Source organism: Pipistrellus kuhlii, unplaced genomic scaffold, assembly GCF_014108245.1.
Source record: "Pipistrellus kuhlii isolate mPipKuh1 unplaced genomic scaffold, mPipKuh1.p scaffold_m20_p_17, whole genome shotgun sequence".
Classification (NCBI taxonomy): domain Eukaryota; kingdom Metazoa; phylum Chordata; class Mammalia; order Chiroptera; family Vespertilionidae; genus Pipistrellus; species Pipistrellus kuhlii.
In genome coordinates, this window is record NW_023425482.1 from 21,431,226 (window position 1) to 21,459,138 (window position 27,913).

The 27,913-nt window shown below is 44.1% G+C and overlaps 1 protein-coding gene across 3 annotated transcripts; it reads left to right on the top strand.

Annotated features, from left to right (window-relative positions):
- The first annotated feature begins 698 nt into the window (after nt 1–698).
- Nucleotides 699–27,563, top strand: DYNC1LI2 (dynein cytoplasmic 1 light intermediate chain 2). 3 transcript variants are annotated; one of them, XM_036441546.2, is made up of 13 exons: nt 699–858; nt 1,026–1,099; nt 3,384–3,500; nt 9,931–10,161; nt 14,949–15,118; nt 16,727–16,820; nt 18,033–18,168; nt 20,491–20,602; nt 21,059–21,118; nt 21,873–21,914; nt 22,304–22,421; nt 23,346–23,462; nt 24,589–27,563. In XM_036441546.2, exons 1-13 carry the CDS (start codon nt 752–754, stop codon nt 24,687–24,689), a joined length of 1,479 nt encoding a protein of 492 aa, XP_036297439.1. In that variant the 5' UTR covers nt 699–751; the 3' UTR covers nt 24,690–27,563. The 3 variants fall into 3 exon arrangements, with proteins under 3 accessions (XP_036297439.1, XP_036297440.1, XP_036297443.1); XM_036441547.2 differs by lacking the exon at nt 21,873–21,914; XM_036441550.2 differs by lacking the exon at nt 9,931–10,161.
- The last annotated feature ends 350 nt before the right edge of the window (nt 27,564–27,913 follow it).

Below are 27,913 nucleotides of genomic sequence, written 5' to 3' on the forward strand. Positions count from 1 at the left end.
AGTGAAGGAGGGGGTGAAAGAAGAGATATTTATGAGAATTTGGAGGTCTGGTTTAAAGCTCCTCTTTCAATACGGGGCTTGATTAGGATTAGGCAAACCCCTGATATAACCGGTCAATATCCGTGAATAGGATTGCAAGAACGGGGACGCTATCTTCAACCATTGAGTTCTTTGGCGGGTTTCTTAAGCTTTGTAAAACTTAAGGTTCCTTTTTCAAGCTTTCTGAACGTAAGGTTCCTCATCTATAAACGGGTTAGATACGATTCAGGGAGAAAATGTGACTCTGGCATACAAGTAAGAGCTATTAGATAAATGGTGCTATGTATTAGTCTCATTCCAAAACCTGGGCCTCGCATCTGTCCATCTCGCCGTATTGGTCTCCGACGGCGCAGCGGGAGCGGCCAGCGGGAGGACCCGCGGAGGGATGCTGTTGCACCTCTCGGCCGGCAGAGGCCGCCAGCGCGCCCGGTCCCCGCGGCTCTCGCTCCGGCCGCCGCCACCTCCCCGCGCGGGGCTGCCTCCGCTGCCGCCTGACCGCCGTCCGCCTCCTGCCAGCGAAGCGGCCTCACGACCCGTGAGAGCCTGCGGACATCGCGTTCCAGACGGCGCCCCGCCGGCGGCGTGAATCTGCAGGGCGGGCGGCGTGAGGCGCGGCGAAGGAGGCGGCGGGCGGCGGGCGCCCCGGCCGGGGTCCTCGCGGGGTCCTCGGCGGGCCCGGGGGAGGGCCCTCTTTGTGGCTGCAGTTGGCAAGATGGCGCCGGTGGGGGTCGAGAAGAAGGTGCTGCTGGGCCCCAACGGGCCCGCGGTGGCGGCCGCCGGCGACCTGACCAGTGAGGAAGAGGAGGGCCAGAGCCTCTGGTGAGTCCGCGGGACGGCCGGGCGGGGTCTGCCGGGCCGGGGAGGGCGCGGCCGGGCGGGGAGCCGGCCGGGGTTGGGCCGGACCGTCGGACACACTGACGGGCTCTCCGGCGCCGGGGAGGTCCAGGCTGGTCCCGGGACTGATCGCTCTGCCGTTGTCCCCGTAGGTCCTCGATCCTGAGCGAGGTGTCCACCAGCGCCAGGTCCAAGCTGCCGTCCGGCAAGAACATCCTGGTCTTCGGTGAGCGCCGGCGGCGGGGCGGTGCCCGGGGAGCCGGGCGGGCGAGGCGGGCGCCCCTCGCGCAGGTCCCAGCCGTCCTCTCCGCTGCCGTCCGCCCGCAGCCTGCCCCGTCCGGTGGCCGGGACACCCGGGCTGGACAGCCGGCGGGTGGCCAGGGCCCCCACGCCTGAGGTTGGGGTGTTGTCCCCTTTGGGGAGAGAGAGCCCAGGGATGCTGGCGTGGGGCTGTCCGGGAGATTCCTTAGTCCTGTGGCCGCAGCATGAACGCTTTTCCTCCAAACGTTCCTGACTCCCTGCGCTCACAGCCTCCACGTGCACCGAACGTGAGCGTGGAGCGGGTGGTGGGGGGAGTGAGAAAGTTAGGTGGAGGAGGGAGGTGGGGGAACCGGGTGACTTGGGGTCGGGGAGATGATGGTACAGGATCAGAGTCACTCCTTGGTTTCCAGGAGTAGCTAAAGGGATGCTGCAAAGAACAGCTGGCCTTGGGGTCTTCGCCAAGAGACTCCACTGCCTTATTCCAACCTGGGTCAGGCCCCTTCATGTCTCTGGTTTCCGGGCTCATCATGCAAGAGGGGGAGTTGGACTTGGGTTCCTTTCGTAAGGCAAACCCGTATGTTGAGTGGGAGCTGTAGACTGGCACCCGGGCAGCAAGCACAGACACCTGTCAGACAGGACAAGAATCTCTCCGGAGAGAGACAGATGTGTTGGTGATTGCACTGTACTAGCTAGGCCTAGTCAGATTCTTGTGGGAGCATCACAGGGAGTGGTGCTGTTTTGAAAGAGGGTGATTTGGGGCGGGGGTGGGGGGGTGTCAAGTGTTTTGAAGGATAAGTGTCACCATGCAAGGGTACAGAGGGTTAGTCTTTGCGGAAACAGGTGACAAGTTGTGGGGCTGAAACCGGTTTGGCTCAGTGGATAGAGCATCGGCCTGTGGACTGAAAGGTCCCAGGTTCCATTCCGGTCAAGGGCATGTACCTTGATTTCGGGCACATCCCCAGTAGGGGGTGTGCAAGAGGCAGCTGCTCGATTTTTCTCTAAAAAGAAGTTGGGGGGGGTTGGAAGCTGCCAGAAGTTATTTGTGTGAGAGATGACTGCTGTGGTATGTTGGGGGTAGATTGTGGAAGGCTGAAGAGTTGATGCTTTTCTCCTGGAGGCCTCTGATTGTCAAAGATCTTTTATTTCACCTCCCTCCCTCCTTCCCTCCCTCCCTCAATTCTGGTGGGAGTCCCTTCGAGGAGGGGAGCAGATGGTTTTCTTTAGGTGATGACCATTGCGCTGGATGAGAGAGGACCCTTAGACATCTTCAAGAGTAGGGTATCGGGTACGCGATCTGTGCTGTAGAAAGGGAATTCTGGCAGCCCAGTAGCAGGTGGCTCACAATGAGCAGGTACTGAAGTCATGACAGTATCTGCTGGGAACCACGTGATCCAGATGGAGGGCCTGCGTAAGGAAGGGGCATTGGCGAGGGGGAGGAGACCTTTGATGTGTGGAATGCCTTTCAGTTCTCATGTAGGTTCATATTAATCCCCAGGGGTGCCTAGGGATGTACCCTGGTGGTGGTGGTTCTTCACGTTTAAGGTTTGTTATTTGGAGGGGAGTGGTTGTTAGTTGGCTGGAGAGGGGTGAGGAAGTGCTTGATAATTACTGAGATTGTGCTTAAGAGTTTTGCTTAGGTCTGTAATTATTTTCATTAGTTTCCTAGCCTTCAGGATGCTTATGAAAGATACATACTAAAATGAAAAGTGAACCAAAGGACAGACTTTATCCACTTGTCAAAAGGTCAGGAATAACAGAAGTAAAACCAGTGAATCACAAAAAATAAATAAAATGAAAAGTGAATAATAGCTTCCATTCTTCTTTATTGTGACGCAGGATACTTTTTTTTTTTTAGTTCAGAGTTCCTGTGTTTTAAAGTTAATTATATTCGGAAGATTTCTTTTCTTGTGATAAAAGTTTATTTTGTGAGCAACTAACTCTGTCTTTTACTTTCAGTTCTCCAAATGCATGTCTTATAAACGGTAGATAGGGCCTGTGGACCTGCTCTAGTCCTTCCCTTGTAAAATAAGGACAACTGCAATAGTGTCATTTTAGATCTTGGAATTTACCGTCTCTGTCACCCCTCCCCACACCAACCACTCTTAAAGCAAAGCCTGCTTTGTTTATGACTGCAGGTGAGAGACTCCAGCAGCACGCTTTGCAGGAAATCCTTAGTTGTTAGTGTGAATGTCAAGACTCCTCATTCCTACAGTAAACAGTACACTTTGTCTTCTACCCATTATTTGTAGGTGAAGATGGTTCTGGGAAAACAACCCTCATGACTAAACTACAAGGAGCTGAGCATGGCAAAAAAGGAAGAGGCCTCGAGTATCTCTACCTCAGCATCCACGACGAGGACCGAGATGGTGAGTGAAGCGTTGGCCCATGGTGAGGGCTGAATGCAGGTCTCTGGCTCTGTGGTTGCAGCTCCTGCAGCACGGCTAGGCATTCTCGATTTCCTGTTTGGTTCTGTCAACCAGTGGTCGTTGTTGCCAAGTCATTGCTAACAAGAATCCCCAATTTGGGGGGGTATTGGAGAAGGAAACTTTATTTAGTGCAAAAAAGCTCAATTGTGAAAATAGCACAGCTGTGAAACAGCTTAATAGTGTTACATCTCAGGAAGCAGCGCCTGGCTCTGAGGAGGCCCTGGGGCAAGGCCCCTCTCACTAGGCAGCTTGGCTCTGCTCTGCTCTAGCGGAACATCTTCAGTGGGGAAACAGTCTCTGTCTTCAGTAAAAGGAAAAGTGCACTTCCCAAGGGCGAGGGGAGCTGACGTACGTAGACCGAAGTCCCTGTCCCTAGCCTCTGATTGGTCAGTGAAGATGCTGATGGGATTTAGTTGTGTAGCTCCCATTGAACTGGCAGAGTTTCAGCCCGGTTGGCTCTTATAGGATTCCAGGAACTCCTCTCTAAGGACTGGCTCAGATGGCAGAACGGCAGTCCGTGTAGGAGGCAGGCAGCTTGGTGCAGCTTCTCCCAGAAGTGTGTGCATGAGAGGCCCCTGTTTAGAAATGGATGCTAGACCATGCTAGACCGTGTATTTCTGTGTGTGTGTGTGTGTGTGTGTGTGTGTGTGTGTGTTTTGTTTGTTTGTTTGTTTGTTTGTTTTTTTAACAAATAGGTATAATTTTAAAAATAAATATTTTTATTGATTTTAGAGAGGAAGGGAGAGAGGGACAGAAACATCAATGATTAGAGAATCATTGATCAGCTGCCTCCTGCAGGCCCCCTACTGGGGACCGAGTCCACAACCCAGGCACATGCCCTTGACCAGAATCGAACCTGGGACCCTTCAGTCTACAGGCTGGTGCTCTGTCCACTGAGCCAAAACAACTAGGGCTAGGCCCTGTTTCTTTTGTTTTGTTTTTGTTTTTTTGAGCCCAGTAGCCACCAGGAACCCTTCTTAGTAGGAATCTTCTTTCTTGGAGAATAATTCACAGGGGAATCAAAGAAGTGTATGTCTCTGTAGGACTTGACTCACTTTCCTCTTTTAGAGTATGTTAGTGAAAACGGGGAATAGGGCTGTCAGCTGCTGCTCTGGGCAACCCTCACTTTCAAGGAGATACTGAAGCTAGTTTCAGATGTGCATAAAGGTATAAGATGTTTTAAAAGCTCTGGACTTTTCTATGAGAGAGATGCAGGGCAGACTGATCGATTGTTACTCTTCCTGGTTCTAGTGGAGGATCTGAAATGGGTGTGGTTCAGAGTGCAACAGTTCAACAAATATTCACAGGAGACTTTCTGAGTCTCTTTGTGACAGTGTAAAAATGCTAATTTCCTGTGTTTCTTTCACTGGAAGGAATAGGAGTTCATATGGGACTAGAGGCCCAATGCACGAAATTCGTGCGAGAGTGGGCCTTCCTTCCCCGGCTGCCAGCACCGGCTTCCCTCTGGCACCCGGGACCCGGGCTTCCCTCACAGCCCGGCTCTGCCTGGAAGGTGGTCCAAAAGGAGGTCCGGAAGGACTTCTGGTCTAATTAGCATATTATGCTTTTATTATTATAGATTATATTCTCTTTCAATTCCTCATCTCAAGAATGTGGATAGTAATAGTTTCTACCTACAGGGTAGTTGGGTTGATTAATAGTGCGTGGTAAATTGGATTAGATATCATTTTACAATTTGAAAAAATATATATTTGTATTGATTCAGTAAGGAAGGGAGAGGGATAGAGAGATAGAAACATTGATCGGCTGCTTCTTGCATGCGTCCTATTGGGGATCAAGCCTGCAATGTGGGCATCTGCCCTTGGCTGGAATTGAACCCAGCCTGCAGGCTGACGCTCTATCCACTGAGCTAAACCAGCTAGGGCTCATTTTATAATTCTTTCTTGTAAGTATAATTATGAGCTGGATTAGAGTAATGGTTTTATTTACCATTACTCAGTTGCCTCCTTTATAAACTTTTAGGCTTTATGTTAGGGTTGGGGCCATGGGGAAGTTATTTATTTTAATGGCTCAAATAATTATTGGTGTCTAGGTCTTTTTATTTATAAGAAAGTTATATAGTTAAGGATGGAATATAGTCATTAAACTACCTTTTTTTATACATATATTTTTATTGATTTCAGAGAGGAAGGAAGAGGAAGAGAGAGATAGAAACATCAATGATGAGAGAGAATCATTGATCAGCTGCCTCTTGTACACTCCCTACTGGGAATTAAACCTGCAGCTTGGGCATGTGCCCTGACCAGGAATCAAACTGTATCTCCTGATTCATAGGTCAACCACCGAACCACACCAGCAGGGCTAAGTTACTCTCTTCATGTTTTCCTTTACCTATTTAAACAGTAAGGATCATAATATAAGGGTGATTATATATAAGAGGGCAGATCTTACCACCTCTGGCCCTCTATTTCCTTATTGCTAAAATGAAGAAACTGGACTCAGGTCGTTTGCAGTATGATAATTCTTTGATCTCCAAGAGTCGTTATTAATAAGAGGGCATGGGTAAGGATTGCTTGTTTAAGCTTAGAGAACTGCATTGTATTAATGGTAACTTACTGGTTATCTTAGAACTCCAGGGTCTTTATTTCTCCTCTTCCTCCCCAGATTCCTTTGCCATGCTGAAAATTTCCTGAAGGATTGAAAGAAAGGTAGAAGGTAGACCCAAGGCTGAGGATTCTCCTTGTGTAAAAAGGACAAAGGCATTCAGGTGCCATTTAGGCCTAATGGAGTCCGAGTGACTAGGACAACTGAGCCAAGCCTGAGGGTCTCATGTGTCTGAGCCTTTTGCTTCCTGTATTTGTTGGGAAGCATTGTTATTGTGAAAAGAAATTGGACATTGGAACCACACAGCACTAGTTCAGAAACCCATATAGTCACTAGCTGTGACTGACTGAATCACTCTGCACCTCAGTTTCCTCATTTTTAGAATTGGTTAATATAAGCTGAAACCGGTTTGGCTCAGTGGTTAGAGCGTCAGCCTGCGACTGAAAGGTCCCAGGTTCGATTCCGGTCAAGGGCATGTACCTTGGTTGTGGGCATATCCCCAGTATTGGTTGTGCAGGAGGCAGCTGATGGATGTTTCTCTCTCATCAATGTTTCTAGCTCTCTATCCCTATCCCTCCCTCTCTGTAAAAAAAATCAATAAAATACACTAAAAAGAAAAATAAAATAAACTATTAAAAAAAAGAATTGTGTTATATATATTTTGTAGGTTGACAGGATAAAAGATATGTATCACGTGTAGCTCAGTGCTTAAGACACAGTGGGATTTATAGTGCCCTTTTGAAAAACATGCTGTAGATACTCTGTGACTCTAGGCCTCCTGTGTCAAGATGACACAAGTATATTTCATGTCATAATATCATATTAACCTTATACATTTGCTTTTGAATTAAAGTACATGTTAACTTTATTTCAGATTCTTTAACAACTTCTTTATCTTTGCATTTATGGGATTTTTTCTAGGCCACCTATTTGCATGTTCCTCTTTGAAATCTGTGGTTAACTATATATCTTTCAGCTCTACTTTTTAAATTATTATTTTTATGTGATGAGACTAGGTTATAAATATAGCTTGTTCCTGATTTGTTGTAGGACATGACATATCAAAGGACCACTGCCTTCAGGGCTGGGGGCATTTGTTTAACTCCACATGAGATGTGTATGAGCTCCATGCATATGGGTGAGTTATGTGTAGTGTGCAGTGGGAAGAGAGACTGAGAAAAGGAACTGTGCCTGGTAAGGGGCAGGCTTTAAAATCTGTGGCCTTTATATACAGAGCAGTATTTTTGAAGGAATTCACATAACCCAAACCGAAACTGCTATCTGAAGCCTGTTAGAATTCTGATACACCTGAAATACAAAATGATATTGAATGTAAACCGTGATTGGAAAATAAAATGTATTAGAGTTTTGAAAGTTTAGCCAGATGTAGATACCTTATTATACTACTGAAATAAAGTTATGATAAGTATTTTTTTATAGTATGTTAATTATACAAAAAAAGGTAGTTAACAGCAGACAGATTTTTAAAATGAATGTTGGAATTTATTGGGAAATATGTTTAATGACATTATATTTTGATCGTAGGAGTTCTTCCTTGTATTTTTGAAAAAAAAATTTTTTTCTTAAACATAATGACTAAACTTTTTTCAGATATATTATCAATTTGGACAAATATCTCATAATTTGGTCATCCAGTTATGATTTTGGACATATGTTTCATTGAATTTCAGCATTTGCACATTTGTGTGAATGTTTTTAACTTTTTATTAATGGAAAACAAAAATTATCTGAATATATAATCATACATATATATATATAATCATATATATGTGGCTATTATGTAAAGTGTCCCCTCAGGAGTTCAACCAGGAGACCGGGAGTTCAATTGCTCATTATGCCGTGTACTGACCACAAGGGAGTGTCATGGAACATGGCAGGCGACCAGCAGAGTGGCGGGGTGCTTGAGGGAGCGAGGAAAGGAGGAAGTGGGGAACCACACGGTGGCAGCATGTGGGTGGCGAGGGAAGGGGGAGGAATGGAGGTGGGGAACCAGATCAGCCCTGATCACTGGCCAGGCCTAGGCACCCTACCCTGCACGCATTTCATGCACTGGGCCTCTAGTATACAATATAGAGCAAGACTAGTATGAACTCCAATTTACTTACCATTTGTCTTCAATAGCTACCAGTTCTTGATGAATTTTACTTTAACTACTAGAGGCTCTGTGCACAGATTCATGCATTGCTGGGGTCCCTCAGTCTAACCTGAGGGGATTGGGCCGAAACTGGCTCTCTGACATCCCCTGAAGGGTCCCAGATTGTGCAGGGTGGTTCTCGGGTGACACAACCCGGAATCAGACTCCTTCCTCTCTGGTTCCACATGTATTACCCAAGGACCACAGCTACCAAGTCACTGTACCTCAGTAGCTCCTGTGTTGAGTGTCTGCCCCCCTGGTGGATATTGCGCATCATAGCTACTGGTTGGATGGTTGCTTAGGCTTTTATCTATAATAATAAAAGTGTAATGTGCTAATTAGACCGGACAGCTGAACGACCTGGACTAAGCTGGGGCTGCGAGGGCCAAGCCCCTTAGGAATTTCGTGCATCGGGCCTCTAGTATATATAGATCATTCTCACCCTTTTCTTCCTTCACTTTCCATTGGATTCTTATGAAGTAAATTTCAGGCATGTCATTACATCTGCAGATACTTCCATATGTATGTCTAAAAGATAAGGATTTTAGCCCTGCCTGGTTTGGCTCAGTGGATAAAGCGTTGGCCTGTGGACTGAAGGGTCCCAGATTCTATTTCAGTCAAGGGCACATACCTTGGTTACAGGCTCCTTCCTGGCCCAGGCCCTGGTCAGGGTGCATGCAGGAGGCAACCAATCAATGTATTTCTCTCAAACATTGATATTTCTGTCTGTCTTCCACTCTTTCTAAAAATCATGGAAAAATATCTTTGGGTGAGGATTAAAAATGTAAAAAAAAGATAAGGATTTTTAAAAATGACCGTATTATTATTGTATCAGAAATAATTATAATTCCTTAAATCATCAGGTATCCAATGATTTACATCTCAATTTATATAAGTAATGATTTTATCTTTGTATTTAAATACAAAGGTGTCCTGTCTCTGACAAATATGTGATGTGTGAATGTACTGCTTAGTGTGACTGACACAAAAAAAGTGTTTAACCACAGGCTCAGCAGCATAGCTTGCTCCCTCACAGATTGCTGAAGTTTTAAGGAGGATAGATTATTTAGACTATGGAACAATTGACCAGCAGCCTTTATTAGTATATTAAAAAATTCTTATTGAAAGCTAAAGTGTCCTTTACTTTTTAAAAAAATATATATTTTATTGATTTTTTATAGAGAGGAAGAGAGAGGGATAGAGAGTTAGAAACATCGATGAGAGAGAATCATCGACCAGCTGCCTCTTGCATATCCCCTACTGGGGATGTGCCCGCAACCAAGGTACATGCCCTTGACCGGAATCGAACCCGGGACCTTTCAGTCTGCAGGCCAACGCTCTATCCACTGAGCCAAACTGTTTTGGCGTGTCCTTTAGTTTTTACTCCTCAGACATTGCTGGATTCTTTTTATAATGTGGACACAATAAGTTATGTAGTTTAAAAAGTTCGAAGTTTAGACAGGTCCCTAGGCATCTTGACCAAGAGTTGCTGTCCACTGAGCACATGGGCCTTTCTGGTTACGCATTCTGTTTGCGTTCTGTGTGGAATTGTGTGACTGTCACCTTCCAGTTGTTTTCCGGTGTGGCTCTTCTTCCAGCTGTGCTGGTGGTCATTGTCAGGTAGTAACTTAGCTTCGCTTCCTTTCTTAGATCTCACACGCTGTAACGTGTGGATTCTGGATGGAGACCTATACCACAAAGGCCTGCTGAAGTTTGCAGTTTCTGCTGAATCCTTGCCGGAGACCCTGGTCATTTTTGTGGCTGACATGTCTAGGCCTTGGGCTGTGATGGAATCTCTACAGAAATGGGCTAGTGTTTTACGTGAGCACATAGATAAAATGAAAATTCCACCAGAAGAAATGAGGGAGCTGGAACGGAAGTGTAAGTAAAATAAGGTTTTCTTAATGGGAAAATTCAGGAGTCTTTTTGGGTGGTTCCAACCACCTTTCTTTTGACAATGCCGAGAGGCTGCAAAGCTTCCCTCGCAGAGTGTTTGTTTTGTTTGCACCATTACAGCTGCTCCTGTAAAATCAGTAGTCAGAAAGTAGTCAAAGCAGCCCTGGCCGGCACAGTTCAATGGTTAGGGCATCGGCCCATGCACCAGAGGGTCACAGATTCAATTCCAGACAAGGGCCTGTACCTGGGTTGTGGGTTCATTCCCTGCTCCCAGTTGGGTGTGTGCGGGAGGCAACTAACCAATGTGTGTCTCTCACATCATCAATGTTTCTCTCTCTTTCTCCCCTCCCCGCCCCCCTTTCCACTTTCTTTAAAAATCAATGGAAAAAATATCCTTGGTTGAAGACTCAAAAAAAAGTTTTTATATTGTGTCACAGTTGAAGAATATTAATGAACCAATATTTTGTATTATCTTCATTTGTTCTCTTGTAAAATAAGGTTTTCCCCTTTCCCCGCCAAATGTGATCAGTTGTGTGCATCTTTTTATATTTGTTGCTCTGCCTGCAGAGTTAGCGTCAGTGGTATGTGATCCCTGCAGCTTGAGTCCTTTGCCTGGATTCCCTTGAGGCCCTGTGGACCCTCTTATTGGCAGGTTTAAAGGAAGCCCACAAGACACATCTTTCACTCCTACCTTAATTCATTTTGGGATCCAGCAAATAGGATTTTAGTTATATAAATAGGAAGGATGCTTTCTTGTCATTAAAATGAAAGGCTTTTTTAAGACTAAGGATATCCTGGTCCTTTTGAAAACAAAGAACGTTCAAATTAAAGGAAATTTTTTGTGTGTTTTTCTCTCTCTCTCTTTAATGTGGCTCAGAAGCTTGTTTTTCTTTTCCCTTGCTTCTGTGCAGTTACATCAGCTTCTGTCCGCTTGCCAGGAAAATGGGAGGGGCAGGCGCAGGGACTGGAGCTGTGGTGGCGGTGGCGGCAGGCTTGGCTCAGCTTGGCTTATTTCCACAGGATGACATCGTTCCCTTTAGTGAATTAATGAGGGCTTCTGGGGCATGGCACACAGGATCCTCACACTTCCTGGCAGAAGGGTTCAGAAATGTTGAAGTGCTTTTCAAATGGTATTTCTTGCTATGTATCTTCCTGTCATAACTTCATAACTTGCTCCTGTCTCACACTGGCTTAAATAGGGAGTTTTGCATCTAATCTTTGGTTTCCTGTGTTCATGTGTGCTGCAGTGATTGGTATGCAGCTCAGCTCATCTGTCTCCAGCCACTGACCTTTCTAGATAATGGCTCTTCTCCCCCTGAAATAGAGATCCTAAAGACAACTTCTCAGAATAGTTGTGAGGCTGAAAAGCAGTTTTTCTTTCATTGCATGTTTAGCATCCTGCCTAGATTAGTGGGTTAATGCACTGACAAATTCAGTTTCCGAATCTGTTTTCTTAGAGTTATATGTAACTTTGTAGATTTGTTAAAACAGAAAAAATAAAATAAAATAGAGATAGAGCCAAGGATATTGTTCCTTCCAGACAGAGAAAGTGTCTGCCTTGTATCAGATCTGGTCTAGGTGTTAGGGATGCATATAGCAGACTAGATGCCTGTTCCTTGGGAGCTTGTGTTCCCATGACAGTGGCACACTAAATTAATTTTGTGTTCTTAGTCGTTGATGTCTGTCCCTTTGTGTCACTGTGCATGTGACACAAAACCTAAAGTAACGGTGGTTTAACAAGACTGAGGTTTATTTCTCTCTCCCGTAAATGAAACCCAGAGGTAAGCAATTCAGGCCTGGAGAGCAGCTCTAAGAAGACAGGTCAAGGACCCTGGTTCCTTTTGGCTTATTGCTTTGTCATCTCTAGGGTGTGGTTCTCTTCCTCTTGGCAATTAGAGCTCTAATTCTCACATCCCTGTTCCAGACAGCAGGAAGGAGGAAGAGGAAAGCAGGGCTTGAAGGGCTCTTGCCTGTAGTCTATGTGGCCATGTGTTCTAAGTATCAGGGTTCAATTCATTTATAAGGAGGAAGAGAGAGGACATTGGAAGGCAACAAGCAATTGCTGGAACTGACCCATGCCCCATGACTCTGGTCAACCTTCTGAAGACCTCTTGTTTTCACCACCCCTCCTCTAAGATATCACATGTTGAAGGAGTGTCTTTGTTGCTGCTGGTTTTAGGTTACATTTTAATAAAGCAGTTGTCTATCATTTTGCTCAGAGGACTCACGCTTTCCAGATGAATGGGACTTTAGATATTGTATTGAGTGAGTGAAGGGTTGTTACCCAACCTAGTTTACAATCCAGCAGCAGTCTTCTGCCTGCTGAGTTTGGAAAGCTATTCCAGGGCCAGCCACTGTCTTGCAGAATTAGGTTCTCCATTGGTCCTGAATCTGTGGCAGCTGTTTGGCTGCAGGACCCCTCCGAGTGAGGGGAAGGGCAGAGCAACCCCTCCCAGAGCCGCCAGAAGATTGTGCTTTTGTGTAGATTATTCTTTCCTGCTTGGGGGTTCCTGTGCTTATCAAATAGAGCAGGGGTGGGGAACTTTCTGCCAAGGGCCATTTGGATTTTTTTTTAATGTATTTTTTTATTGATGTCAGAGAGGAAGGGAGAGGGGGAGAGAGATAGAAACATCAGTAATGAGAGAGAATCATAGTTTGGCTACTTTAAATAATTTTCCAATTAAAATGCCCAATTGTCCAGACAATAGTGATCTTTTCAGTCATTTAAAGATGTAGGCAACCTGGATATAGCATAAATATGTGAGCCATCTCTTATGTGATCCTTATTGGCTCACTTTGGTTCTTCTCCATGTCTTCTCTTGGAGTTGTACCCTGGTTTTATTACCAGTTTTCATCTGAATTCGTTGGGGAATGGCTGATATGCTTTTGTTTCTTGTCCAGGAACCACTTGATCCTGAAAGTCTTCTGAGAAGACATAGGGGAGGAAAAGCAACTGCATGGCAGAGAAAGAGTGCTTTTTGTGGATGTTGTGGATGAGAGTAAAAGGGCTTTGGCCCTTTAGTCTTATTGGGCATCGAAGGGTAGGACTGCTTGTTTGCTCCTCTGGCTCAGAGTAACTTTAATCATCATGTCCTTATTCTCTGGCCTTACGTGAGAGCCTTGAAGCACCCATGTGCTTTGTGTTCACTTGGCTTAATTAACTAAGGCCGTGGACCACTCAGCCCGAAGGCCTTCTGTGGGTTGCACCTGGGCAAAGTAGTGACTGTGTATGCCAAGAAGTGGATGCTGTACCACTGACCCCTTGTGTTACAGCCGGTCCTTGAACACTGTACATGTGACTCAGGATCTCCTACAGATGAGACCAAGTCCATAAGAGTGAGGATGACGAGCTGAGGGTGGTGCTGGGCAAGTCCAGCCTCCCTCCTCAGTGAGGACATATCTCAGCTCTATGCAAACAGTTCTTGTGGAATTCAGATGGTTTTATTCTTTCTAATAAGGACTCTGAGGAATTTTTTTTAAAATATATATATTTTATTGATTTTGTACAGAGAGGAAGGGAGAGAGATAGAGAGTTAGAAACATCGATGAGAGTCATCGATCAGCTGCCTCTTTCACACCCCCTACTGGGGATATGCCCGCAACCAAGGTACATGCCCTTGACCGAAATCGAACCCGGGACCCTTCAGTCCCCAAGCCGACGCTCTATCCATTGAGCCAAACCGGTCCCGGCGACTCTGAGGAATTTTAGAAGTTAACTATTTTTGGTGGTTGCCACTGTTGAGGTAACACAGTCCAACTATCCTGATACTTTGAAAAAGTATGATATATAAGAAAAGTGGCTTTTTATAGTAGGAATTATTGAAGCCTTGAAGTTGTTGTTTTTTAAATATATATTGATTTTAGAGAGGAAAGGAGAGAACTAGAGATATAGAAACATTAATGATGAGATAGAATCATTGATTGGCTACCTCCTGCACATTCCCTACTGGTGGGGATTGAGCCCGCAACTCAGACATGCACCCCTGGCCGGAATCGAACCTGGGACCCTTTAGTCCGCAGGCAGGCCGACACTATCCACTGAGCCAAACCAGCTAGGGTGAAGCCTTGAAGTTTTTAAAAACCTATTTAGAGTTGTATACAGCCCTAGCTAGTTTGGTTCAGGGGATAGAGCACCAGCCTGCGGACTGAAGGGTCCCAGGTTTGCGTCTGGTCAAGGACACGTGCTGGGTTGTGGGCTTGATCCTCAGTAGGGGGCATGCAGGAGGCAGCCAATCAGTGATTCTCATCATTGATGTTTCTATCTTTTTCTCCCTCTCCCTTCTCTGAAATAAATAAAAATACATCTTTTTTAAAAAAGAGTTGTATACAATTGAAGATGTCTAGGGGAATTTTTTAAAATATGTTTTTATTGATTTTTTTTTTAGAGGGAGCGGGATAGAGAGATGAGAAACATCATCCATTGGCTGCCTCCTGCATACCCGAACAGGGGATCGAGCCTGCAACCCGGGCATGTGCCCTGACAGAGAATTGAACTGGTGGCCTCTTGGTTCATGGGTCGATGTTCAACTGCTGAGCTACACCGGCCAGGCCAGGGGAATGTTTTTGCTGCTCTGAAGTTATAACGTTCAAAGTGAATATGTAAGAATGGCATTTTGCATCATCATCCCCAAATCCCTAATATTGCAGTAGGATGCATTTAGGAAATTTGTCACAATTCTTTTTGTTTTGTGCTTGTTCCTACCTTTTTTCAGTTTTCTAAAGCTGGCATGTATCTCTGTGTATGTAATTTTCTTTTCCTTTTTCACCTATAGTTGTGAAAGATTTTCAAGACTATATTGAACCAGAAGAAGGTTGTCAAGGTTCCCCACAGAGAAGAGGGCCTCTGACCTCGGGTCCCGATGAAGAAAATGTGGCCCTGCCTCTTGGTGACAATGTGCTGACTCATAATCTGGGGATCCCAGTGTTGGTGGTGTGCACAAAGGTGTGTGCCAGGGAGCAGCAAACGTGGCTGGATTTGGCCAGTGAACAGCCACCATCTGAAAGGAACTAGGAAGCTTTAATTAGGCGTCTTCCCGAGGGAGATTTGGGCTAATTCAGGATTCATTAAGGTACATTGACTATGTCAGCATAGGAAATGTCATTTAAACATTGTTGCTGGAAACGTGACATAACTCAGTTTCTCTTAACCTGGGTTGATCTCTTCATGAAGCACTGTCAGTTTATTGAGTGATTCAAACTTAGAGCTAAAAACAGGTTTCATTAAGCTGTTGAAAAATATATATTGAAGGGCAGAATTCTTTTGGGGTTTGGTCTGTAAAGTCTGTTGGACTTGAGATGATTTTCAGAAAGGAACATAAGCCTAGGAGAAGGAGGAAGGGAACTTGAAATTTCAGTTTCTTTTATCCTGCAGAATGATGAAGTGGAAATAGAAACTAAGTTCAGTTATAGGGAAAGGAAGTTGTGTCTCTTAAAAAATAAAGAGAAGTGGCTTTAAAAACATTGTGAGTTTCAAGAATACTTTAGTCTCACAGAGCCACTGTCTTGCCCAACTATAGGGTGTACCTTTTGCATTGGGTTCTGCGAGGATGGAGCCCTATGGAATGTCAGTGCCTAGCCACGCCCAGTAAACCTGTTTCTTGATGTGACCTTGTTTGGTTTTTGGAACCTTAGAGAGGTGATCATGGCTGTTATATTCCCACTTTACAGCTATGAAAACTGAGGTGCAGGATAAAATACTCAGTTGCTTTTTTTCTTCAAATAATTTTTATATATATGTTTTTAATTATTTTTTATTTTTTTTAAATCATGTCGAGATTTTTTTAAAATATATTTTATTGATTTTTTACAGAGAGGAGGAGAGAGGGATAGAGAGTTAGAAACATCGATGAGAGAGAATCATCGACCAGCTGCCTCTTGCACACTCCCTACCGGGGATGTGCCCGCAACCAATATACATGCCCTTGACTGGAATCAAACCTGGGACCTTTCAGTCTGCAGACCAACGCTCTACCACTGAGCCAAACCGGTTTCTGCTGTTTTTATTAATTTTAGAGAGGGGGAGGAAGAGGGAGAGCTAGAAACATCAATTGGCTGCCTCCTGCACACTCCCTTCTGGGGATCAAACTGGTGACTTCTTTTTTTTTCTCTTTTTTTTAAATATATTTTATTGATTTTCTACAGAGAGGAAGGGAGAGAGCTAGAGAGCTAGAAACATCGATGAGAGAGAGCCATCGATCAGCTGACTCTTGCACACGCCCTACTGGGGATATGCCCGCAACCAAGGCACATGCCCCTGACCAGAATCGAACCCAGGTCCCTTCAGTCCCCAAGTCGACGCTCTATCCATTGAGCCAAACCGGTCTCGGCCAAACTGGTGACCACTTGATGCATGGATCAACGTTCAACCACTGAACCACACTGGGTGGGCCGTCCAATTGCGTTTCACTCTTGTCTGTTTAATTAATGCTTGGACTTTTGCCTGTGGCTTTTTTTGGAGTTATGGTGCTTTACTCTTGAAGAAGACACTCTTCTCATGTGCATCAGGCAAAGATGCAAAAAAAACTCATTTTTCTTTCTGTCTTCCCTGCAGTGTGATGCCGTGAGTGTCCTGGAGAAGGAGCATGATTACAGGGACGAGCACTTTGATTTTATCCAGTCACATCTACGGAGGTTCTGCCTCCAGTGTATCCTTGGGGTGCTGTTTCGGGGCCCCGGGGCACAGGCTTTCCTCCAAGTGGAGCATCTTCAAGGAGAAAAGTACTTCCTGAATCCAGAAATATTCTGCCAGGGAGATACTGTATACCCGTATTTTCCGGCGTATAAGACGACCGGGCGTATAAGTCGACCCCCTAATTTTACAGTTAAAACATAGGTTTAGGCCTATATTCGCTGTATAAGACTACCCCCCGCTTCCGAGGCAACATCAGTTCTTTTTTTTAATAGACCGCCTCTCTGACTCTGGCCAATCTGAGCAGGCTTTTTACTAGAACACAGTGTCGTCTTATACGCCGGAAAATACGGCACATCTTTTTACTAGTTTTATATTTTACTATGTTGGAATTTGAGACTTAAGAACTTTTGCCTATATTTGATCACTTTTATTTTTTATTTATTTTTTATTATTAAATTATTATCTGTGTACTGATCACTTTTATTTTTAATGCTGTACATTTGATAGGCTTTTAAATTTAAGAAGAAAGCTGATGTTTGATTTTATTACCAAGATACTTTTATCATACCTTGGAAATCTCTTTAAACTTTGCTTTTTTTGTAGAAAGGGTTAATAGCCCAACACAGTATTGTTTTAGATGCTACAAGTGTTTTGTGCTATCCATGAGAAAGATGTTGTGTCAGTAGTTCTTGAGTCCAGTGTCTATAAAAATCCAACAGCAGTTGATGCCACTGTCCTGTTCCCTATGGTAGGAGTGAGGGATACATTCCTATCACTTTCTTTGGACCCTTTAACTTGTCCGGCTCAGTGGTGGTTACCAGTACATGTAGGTAACTCATCTCATAAAAGTTTGCTTAATGATAAATTTGATCACATGTGAACATGTGTGTGGGAAAGAATCTGTACCTTGGATATGCTGACGTGTGTTCCTGGTCTAGCTGCAGAGTCATTAACTTGACTGCTAAGAAGCAATCTTAATGGGTCAGAAAACAAGTGTACATTTTAAAAATGAACTGCATGGCCCACTAGCAACATGCTCTTTACTTTTGACCTGGTTTGTCTGCTACTATTATCCTTTTAGTTTTTAAATTTTTAACGCTTTCCTGTTGATCATGTATTAATCAAAAAACTGATCAACCTATGGGTAGTATTGTGAGGATTGCACTTGTATGTGTTTGCTTTTGTTTCCTGCAGTGAATTGATTTTCCTTAAGCAGATTGCTTAGATGGAGCTGCCTTGATTTACACATCAGTGAAGGAAGAAAAAAACCTCGACTTGTTGTATAAGTACATCGTTCATAAAACGTATGGCTTCCATTTCAACACGCCTGCCTTAGTTGTGGAAAAGGATGCAGTTTTTATGTGAGTTCTTTGCTAGGTGATGCTTTCACATTCTTTTCTTTAATGTACATGTGCTCTTTACTTTTTATCTTTCCGAGTAAGGTGCCTTCTGTCTTACACAGCCAGCTTTCTGCAGCTTGGGGGAGAGTGTTGGGCTGGACTTCACAGGGGATAGGTACCCTCAGATTTCCCTCTCCGCTCCTTCCCAGATTACTTGCCATTCTGCTTGCAGTCTGAGAGAAGTGGGTAGCGTGAGGTCACGGGTGCTGCCTTTCGTCCTTGAGAGCAAGTTGCCAAAACTGACGCCAGCCATTTTTGCCAATTATTGTCTACTCTGGTAAAATACTATTATAGCTGAGGGAGGGCGTTGAAATAAAGGGAATTGGCGCTTTGGGGATCCTGAATGTTTTCTTTCGAAGCAACTGGTTTCTCTCTGCTCATCAGCAGGCATCCCTGTGAGCATGGGCTTTGGCTGTACTGCCTGCTTAGTGTGTTTCCAGAATTTCACATTTTGGGAGTCCCTGGGCAGGGATTTGAGTACCTGTTTGTGTCTTTTACTCACTGGAGAATGATAATGCTGTGGATGCATAAATAAATGTTGAAGCTGTGGTCTCTGAGAAGACTTATGCCAGTAGATCAATGTTTTTAGACTTAGATATTCTCTTGACTTAAAGAAAAATTACAAGATATTCAGCAAATACTGAGCACCTCTTAGGTACCTGGGTTCTATGCTGAGTACACAGAAATGAATGAGAGGTGGTCCCTGCCATGGCACTATAGAGACATACCCACCGCCAAGGAGAGGTAGGGGGGTAGGGGGGTAGTGGAGACAGTGCAGCAAGGAAGGCAGAGGGGGTGATGCTAGAAGGATGAATGATGTGGGCCATGCAGGCCAGAAAGAATGGAAGAGGAGGAGGGACAGTCTATGAGAAGACTGAAGGTGTAAAAGCCAAGAGCTCAGGACTGAATGGATTGCCTCCTAAACATTCAGAGAGAACCTCACTTGGGCTGCTTGTAGGCAGCAAACCTAGAGGCTTGGACTGATATTAGAGAATTGTCAAAAGCAGTCAGTGGCACAAGTGCAGAGTAGTATGTATTTGGAGTCAGCCAGTGCCCAGATCACACATGATCCCAGGGAGCACGAGGAGCAGGGAGACTGGCTGGGTTTGGGGCTGCTCTGGAGTGGAGAAGTATCTTGCCATTTCTGAAGGCTGCGTGGGTCATGGCGGTATCTTGATCACGCCTTGTCCCTTTACACTTTTGGCCCTCTAGGTAGTTGCCTATTTGGGAGCTGATGACGTCAGCAGAGCGATTTGGGTGCGGACCCCTGGCTAAGCACTGTCTTGGTTTTAGAGCTATGGAGCAGGAATTGAATAGAGAATGAGAGGCCTGTGAGAACTATCAGTCACCTTCTTTTAGAACTTCTAAAGTCTTGTAGGACATTTTAAACTTGCTCCTTTAGGAAAGTCTGATGGCTGTGACTTAAGTTAATGGATGCTGGGTATCATTTTACCCTCTGATGTCAAGCTGGGCATCATCCATGTAGGAGCCTCAAGGACTCTTTGTGTCCCTTTGGTTTGGGGCCCAGGATAGTGCAGGTCGTGGTTCTCCCCTTGGCTCCAGGATAGATTTCCCCAAACCAGTAAAATGTATGAACCAATCCATAAGAAACTTGTCAGAAAAACAAGAGAGAAACAGCTCACAAGCAGGAGAGGTGCCTGCATGCCAAAGAGAAACAGTCCATCCTGAGCTGTGGCCTCTCTGCTGGCCTCTGCATTCTCTGCTCTTAGAACAGGGCTCCATGGTGTCCTCGCCCTTCTGGAGGGAGTTGTGGGAAGGCTCTGACCACTTGCAGTGGGTCATCATGTGCAGTCAGTAAGATCCCAGCAGGGCCTGCAGTGTGGATCTGATGGGTTATACATGCAGTAAATTTTGGCTTGTTGCCCTAACTGGTTTGGCTCAGTAGATAGAGCGTTGGACTGCCAACTGAGGAGTCCCAGGTTCTGTTTTGGTTAAGGGCATGTACCTTGGTTGCAGGTTCATCCCCAGTAGGGAGTTTGCAGGAGGCAGCTGATTGATATTTCTAACTCTCTATCCCTCTCCCTTTCTCTCCATAAAAAAATCATATATATCCCACACACACTTTATATAAAGAGTTCCTATTTAAAATATATATATATATATATTTTTGGCCTGTCTATTGAAAGTTGCAAGCCAACCCAGCAACTGCAAATGAGATCTTGTGGGGAAGGAACTCAACCTGGAGTCCTGTCTAACCCAGAATGTGCTCTGTACACGACAAGGCAGTCTCCGGAAAAACAAGCCAATCCTTTTTGCCTTTAGACCTGCTGGCTGGGACAATGAAAAGAAAATAGCCATTTTACATGAAAATTTCACAACTGTGAAGCCCGAAGATGCATATGAAGATTTTATCATGAAACCTCCTGTGAGAAAGGTAACCAAATAAGAGTTACAGGTGTTTTTTTAATGGGAAAAGCAGCCTATAAAGAATCAAGATTTTACACATCAAACGATCCTAGGTCAGGGGTTAGTAATCCAAGGGCTTTATATTAAAAAAAAAAGTCTCTAGATGAGGTGTGATAAGCAAGTGGATTCGGGCGGGGCATGAGTGATGGAGTGGGGTTGGTGTTTCCCCTTAGGTCCTGACAGTACCTGCGCCACTGCTGAACTACTTAGTTGATTCCTTACTCCTGGGTTAGAACTTGCCAGACTTTTAGAAAGTCACTTGGCCACATGCCAAGCTGACATCAGAAAAACAGTCCTAGCAGGGATTCTGCCTAGACTCATGTGGAAACCCTAGCCCAAGGTTCTCCTTTCAGCATGAATTTTGATAGCAGTTCAGATGTTCTTTACCTCTGACCACAAATGAGTGTGTCTCTTCCCTTCACAGCTGGTCCACGACAAAGAGTTGGCAGCGGAGGATGAGCAGGTGTTCCTAATGAAGCAGCAGGTAAGACCAGCGAGGCCAGAGCAGAGGCCCTCATGAGTGAAATGCCAGTTCCCTGGGGCGAGGTTGCCGGCGTCAGAGAGCTGCCAAAGGAGTTTTCTTCCATTTCTAGAATTGGTGCAGAGTAGGGATTAGACCACCTGTCTCAGGGAATCCCTGCTTGCCTTGCAGATTCTACAGTGATGGGCTTAGTTATCTTTTTAAGTACCCTTTTTGTCTGGAAATGTAGGTTTTCTGGCATACTTCCCACGGTGGCCAAGTGCTCTGAACTCACTTCCATTATTTCACATAGCCCCCTACAGCCTTGGGGATGAAGGCAGGTGAGCTGCTACACCCATTCTGTAGGTGAGGAAAGTAACTTCCCCAAGCTGACCAGTGAGGCCAGAGCAGAGGCCTTCAGGATGCAAACTCAGTCTCACCTGTTTGTTTCACTTGGGCTGTTGGACCTGCCCATGTTAGACATGACATGTCTGGTAGTGCAAGCAGGTCAACAGAGGGTGTTAAAAGTTCTTTTGCCAACTGTTCCTCCCTTCTGTGCTCTCCTTGCTTCCTTAGCTTCAAAACTGGTTACTTGGAGTATATTTTTTCACCAAATACCAAACTGCGCAATTGAATTTTTTTTGCATTTAGAGTGTTAATCCTATGACTTGGTTGTTGTTAATGGTGCCCTCTAGTGGAATACTTGGAAGTGTTTCTCCAGACCTTCAGTGCACTTGGCAGGCCTTGGTTAATGGCCAGTATGTCCCTCTCTTTGCAGTCACTCCTTGCCAAGCAGCCAGCCACGCCCACGAGAGCTTCCGTGAGTACCTTAATCAGAGGGTCAAGGCCAGTGTCTTGGGTGTCTTCAAATCTTACACCTTTTACTTGTAAGAGCGTGTGTGGGCTTTTGTATTTTCAAAGGGAATTTGGTCCCCCAAAGGCCTAGGGCCAGGAACATGTAGGAACTCAGAAAATATCTGAGGAAGGAATACTCCTCTGGGAATTTGAGTGAACAGGCCTTGTTATCTTGATACCTCTTCTCTCAGGAGAAACAGGTCTAGAAAGGGACTGAGCTGGGAGCAAACTCCCAGTCCTCCCATCCTTCTCCCTAGACTGGAAAATAACCTGTAGACTCTTGGCTTCATTTCGGAATATGTATTTTTTGTTACTTTTATGCCTGTGTGTGACTCGGGTTGGTTTTGGACTTAGGAATCCCCTGCACGAGGACCCTCTGGCTCTCCAAGAACTCAGGGCCGGGGAGGGCCAGCCAGCGTGCCTAGTGCCTCCCCAGGCACGTCAGTAAAGAAGCCGGATCCAAACATCAAAAGTATGTATCCTGTGTCTTTGGAGAGTGGCTTAGTCCTAGGCTTGAGCTCTGTGGGACTTTGTGGCTGGGTTTGGAAGGTGGAGACTCATGGGCTGTTTTCTTCCCCAACCAGGGCTGCTTTCCACATCCCCTCTCTCAAGGAGAGGGGCATGTGGTTGGCAGAGGCCAAGGCCTGTTTCTTTGTTGGAATCGGTGGCCCTTGCACTTGATTTTGTGTAAGACCTTGGTTAGGCAGTGCAGATTCCTTTGGAGAAGAATACAGTATAAGAAGTCACATTAAAATGTGTGTTTTGAGTCCTTAGTTTTGTTTCTCATTATGTTTGTTATTATCATTTATGAATTGTAGGACTTACCCCTTCACTTCTCTTGTGAAGCTCAATTACTTATTAGTTGAAATAGCTCTTTTCAAAAAAAAAAAAAAAAAAAGTAAATTAAGTAGAAATAAGAATCAAAAAAAAAAAGAAAGAAAAGAAATAGCTCTTTTCACATTGACTTAATAATTAATACCCAAAGATGTTAGGTGCAATAAGACCTCAAAAGAAAGTTTTATTCTTGCATATTTGATGACTATCTTCTATTCTGAATAAGAGTTTTCACAGCTGCTTTTGGAGTATTAGGGGATTATAAAACTTAGAAAAACACTGGCTTGGGGACTTGGGGAGGGAGATGATAAAAAATACAGGTTATCTGTTATGCCTCCAAACAGTTGGGAAATCTAAACAGGACTCCACTTATTAATCATGTGACTTGTACCTAGCTGCAGCAGTGGGCGTATATAAGGCATCATAGTAGGTGAATGTGCTCAGTATGCTAGGAAGACAGTAGTAGCCACTACTGGATCATTTCAAGCCGAAGACTAGGTTTTGTCTGTTTAATTGAGTTACCCAGTTTGTGTGATGCTTTTTTTTCTTAATGTTTCCTTAGATAATGCAGCAAGTGAAGGGGTGTTGGCTAGCTTCTTCAACAGCCTGCTGAGTAAAAAAACGGGCTCTCCTGGAAGTCCTGGCGCCGGTGGGGTGCAGAGCACAGCTAAGAAGTCAGGTACTGACGGGCCCTTGGAGACTTAGGAGCCTTCTGGTTGAGGGGTGCTGAAGGGGGGAACTGGACAGGAGCGTGATTTCACCTGACCTGCAGACCCTCGGTTTTCTCAACAGCCAAGCAAAGGAAGCACTTTTCTGCTTTATACTGACTATACCTTACAGTAGGATTACCTTATTACTGAGCAGGTTTCCTGGGCACATTTCTGGTGGGATTAGTGTACATTCAGGTTCTCAGGAACTGACTGTTGGCTGCACTAACCTGTACATGTCCCCTGGTATAGAAGCTCTGTCCCTTGGAGGTCAGAGTCTAGAGCAGTGGTCGGCAAACTCATTAGTCAGCAGAGCCAAATATCAGCATACAACAATTGAAATTTCTTTTAGAGCCAAAATTTTTAAACTTCTTCTAACGCCACTTCTTCATAATAGACTCGCCCAGGCCGTGGTATTTTGTGGAAGAGCCACACGCAAGGGGCCAGAGAGCCGCATGAGTTTTGCTGACCAGTGGTCTAGAGTGTACCATTGGCATTTTATTTATTTAATTTCTTGTAATGCTCTTTTTTTTTCTTTTTCTTTTTTTCTTTTTCTTTTTTTACTGCCCTCAGTCTTACCATGCGCTGGAGTCTGTGAACACTCACTGTCTCACTGGAGGGTCGTCATTTTTCCCTGCATGAAGCTCACCCCCTCTATCTGTCCTTCTTTATGGCTTTAGAGCAAGTCTGTATCGTAGAGGTCTCTGAAACAAATAACCAAGTTCCTTGGGAATACACATTTTCCCTGGAAGCTTGAGGCCATTTTAAAAGTTCTTGGTTCTTAATTTTCCATTGGCTGTAAGATATGTTAATAGGTGCTTTCATATCAAAGGATGCCTTCAGGGAAGCACTCCATCCTCAGGTCAGCCTGGGCCTTCAGGACTCCTTGTTTTTGCGGACTCAGAATCTGGCCTGGCGGCCCAGGCTGTGAGCTGGTATTCCCTGGTAGGAAATAGGAATTATTTGGTTTTGGGAACACAGACCTATGACATTTGGAATAAAGAAGGATTGAATTTAGGTCTGCTTCATAATCATTGTAATGAAAAAAGGCTTTTTTCAATAACTCATCATTGCATTTTTGTGTTTCTTTTTTTCAAGGACAAAAGACTGTGTTGACAAATGTTCAGGAAGAACTGGATAGGATGACTCGAAAACCAGACTCCATGGTAACAAACTCTTCAACAGAAAATGAAGCCTGATCCTCCTCAAAAGTGCATATGTAAAATGACCAAATAACTATGTATATTGATCTGCTAAGACCAGGATTTTTCTGATACGGCACATGCTATCAGTTTTTTGGGGCAGGGGAGATGAACTTTAAAAAAAAAAACTTCATTGGCTTGTCCGAGTGTGAATTGCACATTTAGGAAGATTATGTGTCAGATCCCTTTGTTAAGGATAAGCTTGGACTCACAGGCATGTTGCTCTCGAGCGGGAAGCAAGTGCTGCTGGGGCTTCATGTGGAGGGGGAGGTAGATGAAGAGAGAGAGAGAGCCCTCTTTCTTTCAGGGCGGAGCAAATGAGAGCAGGAAGTCATTGATCAGATGGTTAGTCTGACCAGGTGCGTGCTAGCAAATTCACTTGTTCTTGGGAAGCAGATTAAGTAGCGGAAAGTCCAGGAAACAAAAAGGCTTAGAGGAGGAATGAGAGAAGTGATGGTGGGGAAGCTGAGCATTAAAGGAGGTGGAGGAAGGAGGAGATGGGCAGTGTTAGTAATACTGTGTGTTCGGTAGAAGTTGAATAGTCGTTTTTAAGACTTAATATCAGAAGCATTTCCAAACTAAACACTAAGCAAAATGGGAATTAGACTTGTTCTGAATGCATCTTTAATTTATGAAAGATGTGTTAAGTGTGGGTGTGCCTGAGTCAGGTGGCGCTGACACAGGGATGGGAAAGATGGCAGCCTCCCAGGACTCACGTGTTTGGCCTACGCCACATTTTCGTGGGAGGTGCTGGGATCCATGCAAGTGCATGGTGGGCAGACAGTCACTGGGATGTGTTTAAAGTCAGCAGTTACAAAATTAGTTTACTTTAAATAGCATTTTCTTAACAACAACTCTCTGTTTTTTTAAATTTCAAAAACTTTTTTTTTTTACTACCACAGGCTGGCCTACAAATAGAGAATGGGTGACCAACCTCTCATTTGCTATAATGCAAAGTACTATAGAAAGTTTGAGGGGGGGTTTTTAATGTAATTGCTCACTGATTAATTGGCTTGCACCAATCCCTGCCTTACTGTCTGTGGAAGCCATCGTGTGGTTCCATTGATGCAAAAGGGTCTTGTCCTAGCTCCCTGGTCTGATCAGTGCTATGAGATGGACAAACAAATGAATGTTTTATATTGAAAATGAAAATGATATACTTCTCTTGTTTTATGTTTTTCATAAAATGTAGCTTTTTTTTTTCCTTATGGAAATAAGAGTTTCAGGTGTCTCCATTTAGGGCAAATTCATGCACATTATCATGTCACAGCACCATTCTGGAAATGACTTCTGTGGATTTGAAATGGCACTTTTAATTTTATACATGATACAGAACTTTTAAATGCAAACACTACCATTAATTTAATGTCTAAAACTGTTGTCAAACCAAGGGAAAAACCACAGTTCATTTATGTGGAGTTTACTTTTTTTTATATGAATGTTTATTGTACTGTGTCTAAGCATAACTTCCCTAATGTTACTACTTTTACATAAAAGATTTGACTGACCACTAACATAGTACTGGGCATAACTTAATATCCTATGTTATAGAACAAGACTCTAAAACTGTCTTGAATTGCTCTTTTGTAAAGGTCTAAACACTGTTAAGGAGAAAGCTGAGTATTTACTTGCCTTTCTGACAAACATAAAACATGTTTCTTGTGCCAGTTTTATTGTTGAAAATATACTTTTTCACCCTTTTTAAATTCAGTTTTCTTTTTTAAATGTATTGTGGTTTCCAATTACCCAATTGTCCAGGTAATGACAGTAAACTGACTGTGGAGTGATAGTTGTGGGGTAGTGACCAATAGATGCCCAACAGCTTGTGACCACACTACCTGGTGGGGCCGCTTAATTCCTCTATAGTGGCTGGGAGTGGGGCACAAAATGAGTGACCTCAGGAACAGGAAAGAATTCTTGGAAAGGCACATGCTTAAGGGGATATGGAGTGATTTTAAATTTCAAAGCATAATTTTCCTTTTCGTTTATTTTATTTTTTATGATTTAGACTGATAAGCACTTTTGTGTCACTGTAAAATGTACTAAAGCCGATGAGATGCTAAGGCACCTGTGTTTTGTGAAGGAGGGTTTCTTAGAGACCACTTTGAGCTTCTCATGACAAATGGATGCTCCTGGTATGAGAAGAAACTTGCATAGTGTCATGTGCTTAGTGGTTGCCAAAGTCTACCAACTTGGGGGAGCTGCAGGTTCTTTCTGGGCGGTGGGGGTGGGAGGGGGGCTTTTTGTTATTTGGGGGCTTTCAAGCATTGGAACCAAAGGCCAAACAATAAACAGCCTTTACTTTTTAAAGTAAAATTCATGTTATTTGCAGAATACACTTGTATGGTAGACTATTAAATACAATTTTATGACTATTTATATACATTATAGTGGTTACATCTGCTGTTTGTCTTTAAAATGGAAAAATCAAAGAAACAAGCCCAGCTTTGAAGACGTCTTACTGAGGCCATGAATTATTCTTTCCTAAAAATGCAATGGGTATGCTGCTAGAATTATTTAATTTTGTTTGCACTTTTTTTTGTTTGTTTTGATTGGCATTTTAAAATCAGTATTTAAATTGAAGACTTCGCGTTTCATTCGTTTTAACAAAGTTAAAAGTGACTGCTCTGTACATCATGACCTTAACAATGCTGATACTGTAAGTGAAAGTTCACTGTTGTCTCTATATTAAGTTTATTGGTATTTTTCACTAAAATTAGGACTGCACATTATTCCCTGAGCAGCCTTGGTCCAGGGCGGGGTGGCTCTATCCAGACTCAGTATGCAGTCATGTGGAACCTTGCTTTCTAGCGCTGGGAAAGATGTCTCTAATTACTGGCTTCAATAAACACGAATCCAGACTGCTTACAATTTTTGGTGACTTTCTTTATGACAAATCTTCCTACTGGAGATACATTGAATTGTCTGCTCGACATGTGGGATGTCTGCCCTGTAGCTAAAAATGTGTACCTCTTGAAATTTTCAGAAATTCTGTTTAAAAAAAAAAAATTTTGAAAGCCATATTTTGAGGTATGTTTAGTTCCAACTAGTGGGTAAAGTACAATTGTGTTAGTGAGTTGTCCAACCTATTTTCTTTCCTCTTGGATAAATTTTTTCTTTTCTGAATTAGGCTAGGTCAGTGGTCGGCAAACTGCATCTCTTGAGCCACATGCGGCTCTCTGGCCCCATGAGTGTGGCTCTTCCACAAAATACCAGGGTCT